This window comes from Rhinichthys klamathensis, unplaced genomic scaffold, assembly GCF_029890125.1.
Source record: "Rhinichthys klamathensis goyatoka isolate OS25496 unplaced genomic scaffold, OSU_Roscu_1.1 h1tg000329l_1, whole genome shotgun sequence".
In the NCBI taxonomy this organism is placed as follows: Eukaryota; Metazoa; Chordata; class Actinopteri; order Cypriniformes; family Leuciscidae; genus Rhinichthys; species Rhinichthys klamathensis.
The window spans coordinates 258,570-271,366 of record NW_026606844.1 but is presented as its reverse complement, the minus strand read 5'-3'; the positions used below and the strand labels follow the sequence as shown (position 1 = coordinate 271,366).

At 37.8% G+C, this 12,797-nt stretch overlaps 1 protein-coding gene across 12 annotated transcripts in view; it reads right to left on the bottom strand.

The window, feature by feature from the left end:
- Positions 1 to 12,797, bottom strand: part of nbeab (neurobeachin b) — a 334,783-nt gene that overhangs the window by 171,557 nt on the left and 150,429 nt on the right. For all 12 annotated transcript variants that reach the window (XM_056271937.1, XM_056271943.1, XM_056271940.1 and 9 more), the window contains exons 33-35: positions 10,660 to 10,721; positions 2,220 to 2,284; positions 188 to 296 (exon numbers count right to left, since the gene is read on the bottom strand). In XM_056271937.1, coding sequence (XP_056127912.1) covers positions 188 to 296; positions 2,220 to 2,284; positions 10,660 to 10,721 — 236 coding nt within the window. The remainder of the gene's footprint in view (positions 1 to 187; positions 297 to 2,219; positions 2,285 to 10,659; positions 10,722 to 12,797) is intronic.

Genomic DNA, 12,797 nt, shown 5'->3' with positions numbered 1-12,797 from the left:
GATTCAGTGTGGGATTAGAAGTCTGTTCTGGGACTGATTATAATCTGGTTTGTGTTAGAAGATCTAGCTACTTAATTCAGGCTGGTAGTTAATACACTGAGTCATATTACAACATAAAAGATCAAAATCCTGTAGGGGATCTATAAAATGTGTATGCATGTGCTTTTGGTTTAAAATGATTCTCCACCTCAAACTCTGCATGCTTGTGGACGTCCTCGGCTCGCTGTCTGTTGAGGATAAACTCTGCTTCATTGGCCACTCGAACGATATGATCCTTCATGGCATGACAAAGAAGTCTAGAATGAAGTAAAAAGAAGAATGGGAATTTAAATAATGACATTCAGTCAGTCCCCAAACACGCATAAAATACACATCTGCACATCACACACAATCAATCCTGCAAATTTTACACCCTTATAGAAATTGCAGTCATTCATCTTTTATGGGATCTATAGGTTACTTTGTGTTAATTGTCATTTTACACATCGTTATGTCAGCTTTGTTTTAATTTAAGAACCTTGGTGTTTCTGCGGAACATAATACTGAGCATAATTTCTCCTCCCCGTCCCGCAGAGGGGCTTCAATCTGGTACGGCATTCAAATGTCCATACTTCTTTAAGTGTTGACAAGCAATAAATAACATTTGGAGTGCAAAGGAGGGAAAGCAATTGTAAACAACTTTTTTTTTTTCAGCATATTAACAGTACAAAATTGAATCTAGGGCATGGCTTTACTTCTTCAGAACTGGATAAGAAGTTATGTGAAGAGTGTGTTAAAAAATCCACAGCAACACATTTAGTATTTCTAGTGTTTCAAAAGGTAGAAACCGTTGTGAGCTTGGTGACTTATATGATGGTGCGAGTGAAACAGAACAGGGGCTCCAAATCAGTGGCACAGGGGCCACATACATCCCAAACTGTGACATGGTGTGGTTCATAAGTCACAGATGCCCTACCAAAATTAATGCATCACAAATAAACTGGAATCGACTGCTGCATAAACACTGCAAGGCTGAAAGTTCCTGCATTTAATTCAGAACTAACTCCACATGCTTAGTTTTACAAAGTACTTTAAAACTTGTAATGCAGTTTATTATTAGAACATAAGCAGACGTTCCAAGAGGCCAAACACAACATTAGTCTCATTAAATAGTTCAAATAAACTATCCATTGCATATATAGAGTGTAACTGCAGGTTTCTGGAAGAAAAAAACTCCTTCATTCTGTCCAGAGATTTTCTTTTTCTTTTTGTCTTTCATACAATCCTTTAAAGACAGACCTAACATCAGCTCTTAGGTTAAGTGATTTATGTTTAAAATAATTTATCATAATTACTGTATTTCGTATGCATTTTTATTTGTTTTATTTTTGTAAACATTTTAACAATTAAAAATACTTTACACACTACCGTTTAAAGTCTTTTTTTAAGTCTCTTGTGCTCACTTAGTCTGAGGAAGGGTCACTGCCAAAAGAGCCAAAACTTGGCAAAATACATATTTAAGTCATATTTAATTTCCTTCCTTATTTTTTTGTAAATCACTATGAAGTAAATAGTAAAAAGTTTCTTCCAGACGATTACTGTTGAACTAGATCCACTGAGGTAGGATTTGGAATGAGGGCCAGTGAGACAGACAGGCCGAGAGACAGATAGACAGACAGGTAGAGAGGGAGAATGACTGATGTGCCAGCACCCTGGACAGCGACTATTTCTGCTGACTCAGCCTGATTGTCTGAATTTGTGTGTGTGTGTGTGTGTGTGTGTGTACAGATGGGTCAGCAGATGGGTGTGCAGGCTGATCCACCCTGGATCAGCTCGACAACAACGAAAGCCTAAACCTGACAAACACATGGACACACACACACACACAATCTTTCAGTGAGATAGAAAAGTAGACTTAAGAAAAGCAGCATTCTGGATTAAAAAAAACACAAAAAAAAAAACAGAGAAAGACTGAAATTGAGACTGTTGACATGATGTACACATTCTAGACAAGAGGTATGTCAGAAGGTTTATACAACCACCCACTCTAAGACAAACTGTGGCCACACTACCGGGACGAGAGGCTTAGGGGTTAATCTGGTCCCATTCCTTGTTATCAGTGATGCCATGGTAACCCGTCAACCGAACAGACCAGCACCAGATAACCAGTTTGAAGTGACATAAGCTACAGTGATCTGTGAGCTAGTAATGGTGTTTCAGGAGCAGACATGAGACTTTACCTTCCCTCGTTGATAAGCTCAATGAAAGCCAGGCCAGCGTTCTTCTGTATCGAGTTCTGCCACTCCTGAAAGAAACAACATTTTGTCATTCGTATGTGGATTGTGTTCTTTTGTCTATCAGTATGCTTGAATACAGCCTGTGCAACAGGGGGAAAAGTGCAGTTATAATTACTATTTTATATATTACCGTATGCTGTCCAAATGCTATACCTTTGATCTTAAAATCAATCCATCATAAAAATATTAACCATTAGATTTCTAATATATATATATTAGAAATACATATATATATATATTAGGATTTTTTTCAATTATCCTTTATTTTCATATAATACAATATAAAATTGAAATATTAAATGAAATGAGTTACAAACACAATTACATACATATTTGTTATATATATATATATATATATATATATATATATGTATATATATTCATTTATGATTACACCTAAATAAGTCCTGGTAAAAATGGATTGTATAACATCGGTAAAACAATAAATAAAAATAAAACCAGTGGCAAAAGCATCTGCAGAGAAATCTTTCTCCTAAAGTCTCACGCTAAGCCTAAGTGAAACATTTAACGATAGTGATCGCAGCAAATTGGATTGCTACGTTTTTGAGAAAGCAAAGATCTACTTGAGGTCACATATCCGCGATCGAGAGCCAAAGCCATAAAAAGCCTGGAACTTGGCCCTGTGCGTGTGCGAGCATCGTTTCTTCCTCTGCGCACAGATCCGTAAACACAGGAGAGATGTAATTGCTGAATGAAACTGAATCCTCTTGCCCCTTAAACACAGTCATTTCCTCTCTGTGAGCACCCAGTGACAGATCACCGAAGACCTCCGTCTCGAGACCGGCCCTCTCGCCTAGCCTCCAGCGCTTTGGAGGCCTTAGGGAACGTCTCACGCCCTCCCTCTCCCCGTTTCCCGGGCTCTCCTTCCTCCGCTGTCTCTCACACACACAGCACGGGTCTGGAGATGATTAAAAGGCAGTTGTGCTTCTCACTATGGGAAATTCTCCTCCGTTCTCTTGTTTGCTCTCAAAGGTACGAGTTGAGGGGGAAGAGCATGAGCTGGGCTGGAGTTTAAAAGGAAAGAGGGCATTTGCAAAAAGTTGGCCTTAAAAATATTCCCCTGTCCTGCGGTGAGGGGATCAGGGTGAGAGAAGAGCCACTGGGGATGGGTGTGAACGGTTCCCTCAGAACGAGGACATCTGTAATACATACATTCTATGTGTCTTGAGTATTTTTTTTATTTAATTCTGTTATATTCCCCAATTTTATTATTCTATGACATTTATTTTTTTCTGTAAAGATCTTTTGTAAACACTTGTAAAAGGTGCTGTACTTTACTTTGCCAGCGATGACGGGGAATGCTTGATGCACAAGTCGTTTTAAACTTTTGTAAATGTCTTTACCATCACTTTTATTCATTAATGACAAAAAAAAAAAATTATGAAAAAAACCCCCATCCTTCTGACCTTAGACTTTTGAGTGATAGTGAGTAGATTATTAGTTGAAGCACAACAAACTTCTTTTTGTTAAATGTTTTTCACGAATAACGGTAAAAATGGCACTTGCATTTATATTTTGTTATAATGCACAGAAGATTTTATAATGTGGTCTTAAGGGATAGTTTGCACAGAAATTCTGTGGAACACACACACACACAAAAAGATATTTTGATTGTTTTGTTCATACACTGTAAAAAAAAAAAAAATATATATATATATATATAATGGGTGGTTGCAGGTAAACAGATGAAGATGATGAATAAAGTTCCAACACCAAGTTTAATATTAATGTTCCCCCCAAAAAAAACAGGCAAACAGGCAGGAGCAACACACACTAAATGTTGACGTGACCAGATAACAAAAAGAGGAAAAGGAGGAACTTAAATACACAGTGATAATGAGGAGATAAACAGGTGTGATGATCTGATGAGTGTCCATGGTTGCTGATGATGAGTGGCAGAAAAATCAGACAAGGAACACACCTCAGATTCAGTGGCGTAACTTTGTTTTAAAAAGTGGGTGGGACAGGTGTAGGTGTGTATGTGTATGTGTGTGTGTGTGTGTGTGTGTATGTGTGTGTGTGCGTAAATTGGCGGTGATAAAAATACGGTAGCAACATAGTTGCTTAGTTTTTACAGATTCAACTTAAATTTACAGTAAAAAAAAAACTTATTTCATTAACTGATATAATGTAAATATACCATAGTCTATTAAAAAGGTACAATATATTAATATGACTACCACCAAAAACATGTGGTGTGAGTACTTCACATGATGAATCAAAGCTCATCATAAGCAGCTTTTCTACAAGCTGAGAATGCAAATACTAATATATAAAAGGTGCACAGTGTCATTCACACAAATACTAAACACCATCACGATAACACTAAGATAATGCAATAAACATTAATTTAACAACATTAGAAGTATCATAAAACCTTAATATATCTAAATGATTAGAAACAACTAAGAAGAAACTTTATTTCAACTAAAATACATCCAATGTGAAGTGTCACGCAGATATTTCTGGGAATGTCAATTTACGCTTTTTCCTTGTGAATAAGAATGAGTCATTGTATAATTTACTTCTAAAAAAAAATGTAAAATTACATTAAATATAAGGTTAGATCTATTACAGTTAATCACCGAATGGAAACTTACTGCTAACCAATTAACAGGTTTTTACTCTTAAAATCACGATAACTATTTTACAGTCAGTGGGGATCAAAACAATTTCAACTTTAAATGTATGGAAAAAAAGACACTAAGGATTTTTTAAAAAATATCTTCTTTTTGTGTTCCACAGTAAAAAAAGAAACAAATAGAGGTTTGAAACAACACAAGGGTGAATAATTGATAACAGGGTGAACTATCCCTTTAAAGTGTAAAATACTGTATGGGCTCTGCTCAGGTTTAAAACTGCATTGCACAACTGCATGGTAATATGAACACACAATAAAAATAAAAAAAGTCAGAGAAAAAAAAAGCATCACACACACTGGTGATCATCCTCACTACCCCTCATTGAGCCAGAAAGAGACAACACCGAGGCGCATCTGGTCTCCAAATGTTGTAACTGACCCAATATGCCTTGCTCTTTTCTCTTCCACCATTCATTATCTACTCTGCAGTCAGGCGCTTTGTCACTTGAGCTCAGCTCAGTGCTTCATCACTAGCCTACGCTCAAGTAGAGCAGCACCCACGTGACAAAAATAAATAAGGAAATACATGCAGATGTGGGGGTACACTGGCCTGCCAAACGAAAATCACATCAGCCAAGAGAAAGAGCCAAGTCCCGCTCCACTGTCTCTTCTCAAGTAGCCTTTGCACCAGTGCTGGAACACACTTCTTTTGAGCCATTTTTTTCTCTTTCTCTTCAAGAAGGAGAGTGAGGGTCCCCAGTGGGAGGTGAGTGTGATTGTGAGGGGATTTTGGGGGGCTCAGACGAGTATGCCGTCCATGTGAAGTGCATTAGCGATGACATATACCTCCAGACTGCGGTAATGTGATCCCGCATGTAAAAGAGAAGATCTCTTCCGGCCTGCCATCTCCAGCCAGGGACTTATACTGGAAAAAGCTGACACGCTGGGTTTAAGAGATGACAAAGAGTTCATCGCACAGGGGATTTTAAACCGGTCCTGGGACCCCCACTGGGGCCCTTAAAAAAGTTGAGAAAAATATTTACAAATAAAGGTATCAACTTTCTAAAAAGTAATAGTGTCAACTTGAAAGTAATGGTAACACTTTACAATAAGGTGCATTAGTTAACATTATTTAACTATGTTAGTTAACATGAATTAATAATGAACTGCGCTTCTACAGCATTTATTAATCTTTGTTAATGTTAATTTCAACAGTTATTAATAAATCATTCAAATCAAGAGTTGTATTTGTTAACATTAATGCACTGTGAACTAACATGAACAAACTATGTACAGCTGTATTTTTATAAACTAACGTTAACAAAGATTAACAAATACAGTTACAAAAGTATTGCTTATGGTTACTTCATGTTAGGTAATACATTAACTAATGTTAACAAATGAACCTTATTGTAAAGTGTTACCGTAATAATAATAATAATAATAATAAAAAGAAAAAAAAGTGTCACTTAAAAATAAAGTTGTAATACTACTACTATTAATAATAATACTATTAATCATAAAAAATAAATAATTATACATATTAAAGAAAGAAAGATATTATACATATCCAGATAATATTTTAATATTTTATACACATTTATTTTTTAAAGTATAAATATGTCTTTATACAGTGGATGCAAATAATTGGCCTTTATATTTTATCAAGGGGGTCCCTCTAAAAAAAGATCATAACTTTTGGGGGTCTGTGGCATGAAAAAAGGAACACTGTTTTACCACACACAGGGATGCTGAGTACATCATGTTTGACCTTAATATTTACTCGTGAGTTTATGATTTTATGAGATTATGCTTGTGTGTACTTCCTTTATTCATGTAATGGGATAAAAATTCCCCATTTTGAAAACAAACCAATTGGTTCTCTTATCCCTCAAGATTATGACAAGTCACATTGTTGCTGCACTGAAACATTGAGTACATGCTTTTTTTGAAGTCAAGAACTTAATTTCACTCAAACTCAGATCAACTTTAACCTTCAAATTCCAGTCACAGCTGTCAAGCACTCCTGTCAAAACTGCCTGCCAAAACGTACTCAGCTGAGAACGCAGTCATTAGCCAAAAATGTGCACCACAAAAACCGTGGGAGGAAAAAAACCCCGTCGTTGTAGCACTTACGCTTGAGCTGTGCACCTCGGCCAGCCAGTTTTTTCCTCCCTGACTTTGTAACTCACAAACTTTAATGGCTCTTGAGAATTTGCAGCATCTCAATCCAACCTGTCAAGAGACAGAGGGAGCACTTTGCTTTTATCTGCTCAGCGCTGCTCCCGACATCTGGAGGCCGTCCATCGGTAAATCTCTCTCCGGCTCCACGCTAGATCTTTTATGTATGTTTAAGCTGTTACACGAAACAGACCCGGCTGACCTCTGCGGCACCCGCTGCCACTTGACTGGATAGAGACACCGGCTGTCTGCGGCCTTAGATGAATAACAGTGATTAGGAGGCATAAATAAAAAAGTGCAAGATGATTATCGCTAATTTATTCATAAAAATGACAGTTCGCGAAACCGAGTGGGTCGTAAGGTCACGAGCGGAGAACGTCCCGCTGTCTGGGTGCATTAGTGCGGAGATGAAAAGGGGAAAGGCTCGAGGTTGTTGGACTCGCAGCAAGGACGTCTCTTACCACAACATGATTCGTAGTGGGATGCGGCCTGTGTTCAGGTGTGCACCAAGCATTTAATAAAGTGATAGTTCACCCAAGAATTAAATCATTTACCCACTCTCATGTCTTCAGATGTTCAAACTGCTGTTTTCTATACAATGAAAGTGAGTGGTGACCATAGCTGTCAAGCAGATTTTTCAGTGAATTATGACTTAAATTTCAGTCTGTTCCTCATACAAAGCTATTGCATGACCTATGACCTTAGGTCTTACGGACTATATTTATTGTGCTCTTACTGTTTTTCTTTTTTTATTGTTTTATTTGACAGCACCTGAGCCTATCCACTGCCTGTGTATGGGAGAAAACACCATGAACAATCTTAAACAAAATATGTTGGGGGTGCAAGAAACAAAATCAGGCCCATGATTTGAGGGAGGGAGGGAGGAAGGAAGGAAGGAAGGAAGGAAGGAAGGAAGAAAGGAAGGAAGGAAGGAAGGAAGGAAGGAAGGAAGGAAGGAAGGAAGGAAGGAAGGAAGGAAGGAAGGAAGGAAGGAAGGAAGGAAGGAAGGAAGGAAGGAAGAAAGAAAGAAAGAAAGAAAGAAAGAAAGAAAGAAAGAAAGAAAGAAAGAAAGAAAGAAAGAAAGAAAGAAAGAAAGAAAGAAAGAAAGAAAGAAAGAAAGAAGGAACGAACAAAATTAAAATACATAAATGCGTGTTCATTTTTAATCATAATATTTAAAAATTAAATAATCAAAATAAATTAAATTAATTAAACAATTGTTTCATACATATATACGCAATACCGTTCAAAAGTTTGGGGTCATAATTTTTTTAAAATAAATTAATAATTTTATTCAGCAAGTATGCATTAAATAGATCAAAAAATAACAGTTAAGATGTTTATATATAAATATATATATACCATGTGATACTGAAGACTGGAGTAATGATGCTGAAAATACAGCTTTGCATCACAGAAATATATTACACTTTTAAAATATATTAAAACAGAAAGCAAAACAATTAAAACATTTTTAAATTAAAAGACTTCTTTCAAATCCATTAAAAAATCTTACCAACCCAAAACTTTTGAACAGTTGTGTACACACATTTATAGAGTCAAAGTGAATTTCAAAGTGAATCCCTTTCACTGTCTTTTCCTCCCTCTCATTCTCTTTTACTTCCTCTCTCGCTCACCCACTCATCTAAAGAATCAAGCCTTTTGTTCATTAAGGCTCTTGGTTTGGGCAACGTGTTCTAAATCAGATCCTACGGTGAGCCAGTTTTGAAGGCTTTGGCTCCAAAGAGACTTCCCTGCGTCTGAAAGCCATTTTGGGCCCAGGCTCTGGTTTCACCCCATCTTTGGGCAATCGATATATCAGGCTGTTTCTACCCTGGGAGCTTCTAATGGCAAGAACTCTGGTAACATTATACGTCTAACAGGGGCGGAGGAAGAGAAAACCAGGAGCTTGAGTCTCAATGTGATGCTTCGCTCGGCAATAAATCCAAGTGGCAACAAAGTAAGTAGACTGCATAAAAGAGATACGAGCAAAAAAAAAGGAATAATTCCAAACATTCAATGCAACAAGGGAAATGTTGGCTGAAATCTTCAAAAGGAGAAGAGCAGAACAGCAGGACGTATCCTGAGCGCCACAGTGTCTGGAGGACTCCACCTTTTTCGGGGCAAACTAAGAGCAAATGCACAGATCGACTCTCGAGTCGCGAGGTTAGCGGTATGGACTTCATAGAGTCAGAGGTGCCATTCAACCACTAAAAGCTCCCGCCCCGCCGAGCTCTCCGACCGGCTGGATTCTGAGGAAGAGATGCTGAGGTAATGGCTTCCTTATGGACTCCCGGAGCAAGAGTGATGGGCTGACAGAAGGTATGTTAAATATCTCCCGCTCTGACTACAACATCGGGACCCTGACCCCTTTGAAAGAGAAGGCTTAACAAGGGACTCCGAAGGTCAGCGAGCTGTAATATGTCACTGGGATTTAAAGGGAAGACGATTGCGGTGTGTTTACATGAGCTGAGGTTACACTATTTTCACCCCAAGAAGGAAAAATGTGGGAAAAGGTAGGAATAATATAACCCTTTAAAGCCTGCTGTATCATATTTGATACACACATTTCTAAGGCCTCTAAATTATTAACATGATCAAAACTTGCTGAAAAAGACTTTTCATAATCTATTAAATGCCTTCTTTCCTCCAAATTGATAATTTAAAGTTTTTTTTTTTATATAATTCTAAAAAGTCGTCCACCTTCAGGTCATGGTACAGTGTCTTTCTGCTGTGAAATCGTTAATGATTTTTATGAAGTAAATATAAGAATGACTTTTATATTGTTAGTAATAATTCAAGATGAACACTGGAAAACTTGGGTTTAGTTGATTATAAATACATAATTTTTTAGAAAACAATATGTAAAAATGTGAATATCTAATATGATAAATTTGTACTTTTGTACGTCTCAATCATCATGGTATTGTGTTGCAATATATGTTTGGCGCCCAACTCCACATCATAAAACTAAGCATTTATATATCATCTTACTAAATCATAATATACTGTATGAGCCATAAAAGTCTTATGTATCAAAAATGATACCCAACGAAAACACATATGAAAACCTTTTTTTAAATATATAAAAAAAATAGTCTAAAGGTTCAATAAACATCTGTTTAATTGTTTATTTTATGTGTCAGACTTTACAGGGTGAATATTAACTATTTCATGTAAATTTCAAAGTTATGAAAATAATTGTTTAATGTTTATATGTCTATGTGGTGTTTTTAATATGTTTTAAAAACAAACCATGTGTAAATTCATCAGTCAACACAAGTATTTCCTCCTTAAAACGGCAGTGTTTGAAACCGCCCGTTTCCTACTGAAAAAAATACATTTTAATATGTAATTTTGATTATCAAAGATGAGTTTTACAATTATTGACTACTTTAATTTCACATGCCGAGTGCAGCTTGACACACTTGAGGTTGGCTTTGAGAAATGAACATGTTAATGGACAAAGTCATGTTTGTGTATTGCTTTCTGTCATTCAGACAAATATTTCAGCAGCTCACCGTGACCAGTAACAATAGCCAATGTGTCATGTAGCTGGAAAACAACATTAGAAGGATAAATAAAAGAGAGACAACTCACCTGAGAGCATAATAACATAACTAGTTCCACCACAGAGGTGCTTGATTTCATGCACACCAGACCTGGACGAGAACAGAAAGGAAAAACAGAAATAAATAATTATGATTCACAATATTCATAAACACAAAAAACCAAAACATCTGCAAGGACTGTTGGTGAAGGACATGTCATCCACATGGCCTCAGAAAAAGTATGGTGTAGATGAACTAAGCGGTCTGAAAATGCAACCATTTAATGTCACGCAAACAGCCAGGCCATTTCTGATGAGTTATGTTTTGAAGTTGAGATTGAATGTCTCTTGTCGTCTGTGCGTTATGAATCAGATGGCTAACAGCTCGCGGGGTCACTAATAGTGTCTCTTGAGAGGTCAGAGGTCATCTGCTGCATGCCAGTGTGAGATCAAAAGCCAAGGCCATGGTCTCACTTGCAAATTTGCAAAAGAAGAACACTCATTTTATGTACAGATTTTACACATACAAATATGTATTCTAAAAATGTGAGTGCAGAAATATAGGAGTAAATAGTATTTATATAGTGTGCCCCTTATATAGGCACCATTCTCTTAGAATCAGATGTTGATTTAGTAAAAAATGTAGTTTTAAATAAAAAGTCTGTTGTTCATTGAATATAAAGGACAGTCGGTTAACCTCACAGATAAACAAGGTAATTGTAAATGACATGTGCAATTATTGCCAGACATACAAGACAAACTTTCTCTTCCAAACACATGCGTACACCTGCATTTACATACAAACACAGCGCATGGGTGATGCCCTTGTTTGCATGAGCCAGTTGAGTCAGTGAGACAGGACTCTAATGAGAGTAAGATGAGCGAGAGAGAAAGAAAGAAAGAGAGAGAGAGAGAGAGAGAGAGAGAGAGAGAGAGAGAGAGAGAGAGAGAGAGAGAGAGAGAGAGAGAGAGAGAGAGAGAGAGAGAGAGAGAGAGAGAGAGAGAGAGAGAGAGAGAGAGAGAGAGAGAGAGAGCGCTCTGCATGAATGTGGTTTAATGAGACTCAGTGTGAGTTGTTGAGAAGATGTGAAGATTACTTTTCTAACTGATCAGGCTTATTTTTTTCGCATGGTGGACAATAAAAACAGAATCGTTTCAGAAGTTCTAATTCTTTAAATCAAAACTGTAAATCCCAATAATTAACCTTGTATACACACAATCTGTGTTAAAACGGTCCAGTAAACTGAGCTTTAAGCTCAGCTCTTTTCCGTCTGAGAGCACCACTTGTCTCGTTACCCACTTAAACATCCTTTTACAATGAATGATGAGTCCTAAACCATTCAGTCCACGAAGTTATGACCATAATATTTCAGAGGCCAAAAGTTCAAGTCCCAACAATCTCTCTGTCTCATTTATGAGGGTGAGACGGGGCCGTGCACACAGCCATTCCCTTTAAGCCTGACTGTCGACCCCGCTCTTGTGGCACCCCACCAGGGTCTCTCTCTTGAGTCAGGTGACAGTACTGACCTCTGGATCACGCTGCTGGACAAACTAAATGCATTCTATTTAAACAGCAAGTTCCCCTGCTTTCCAGTAAGGCCACATTGGCGTGAATGTGACATTGTCAGAGAGGGCCGTAGCATCGCAGGCTTGGGCGGTTTACTCTCACAAGAAGCATAGTGTTCCGCCCAGGGGCTTCGCACTCAAACTCCAAGTGTCGGGAAGCTGTCCGAGGGCGAACAGGGCATAATTGCCCCCAGTGAACGAGTGTCTTGAGGGGGGCCGGGCGGGGGCTTGACCCCTAGTGCCGGGCCGAGTGATGGATGAAGGGTAATTATGGGTAAATAGGGCGCCTTTGCACCGACTGAACAGTATTTCAGCTGTGAAAGGTTGATGTAGAGTGGAAGGGAAGGAGGTGGGAAAACAGACATCACTTCTTCTGGTCATGGGATGGTGTTAACATACTGGACAAATTAATGAGGGGGTAAAGAGTCATCTATGAGGAAGTCGCTGTTATGTGTTCGGGATTGGGGTTTATTTGAGGACGATTGCAATGCAATTGTGGTTGGAAAGCGAGAGGACTGGTTGGTCAGATGATGCCATTAATAGGATAGTTCAATCAAAACATTTATATTCTGTCATTGTTTACTCACCCTCATGTCATTTCAATCCTGCAGAAAGCAAAATA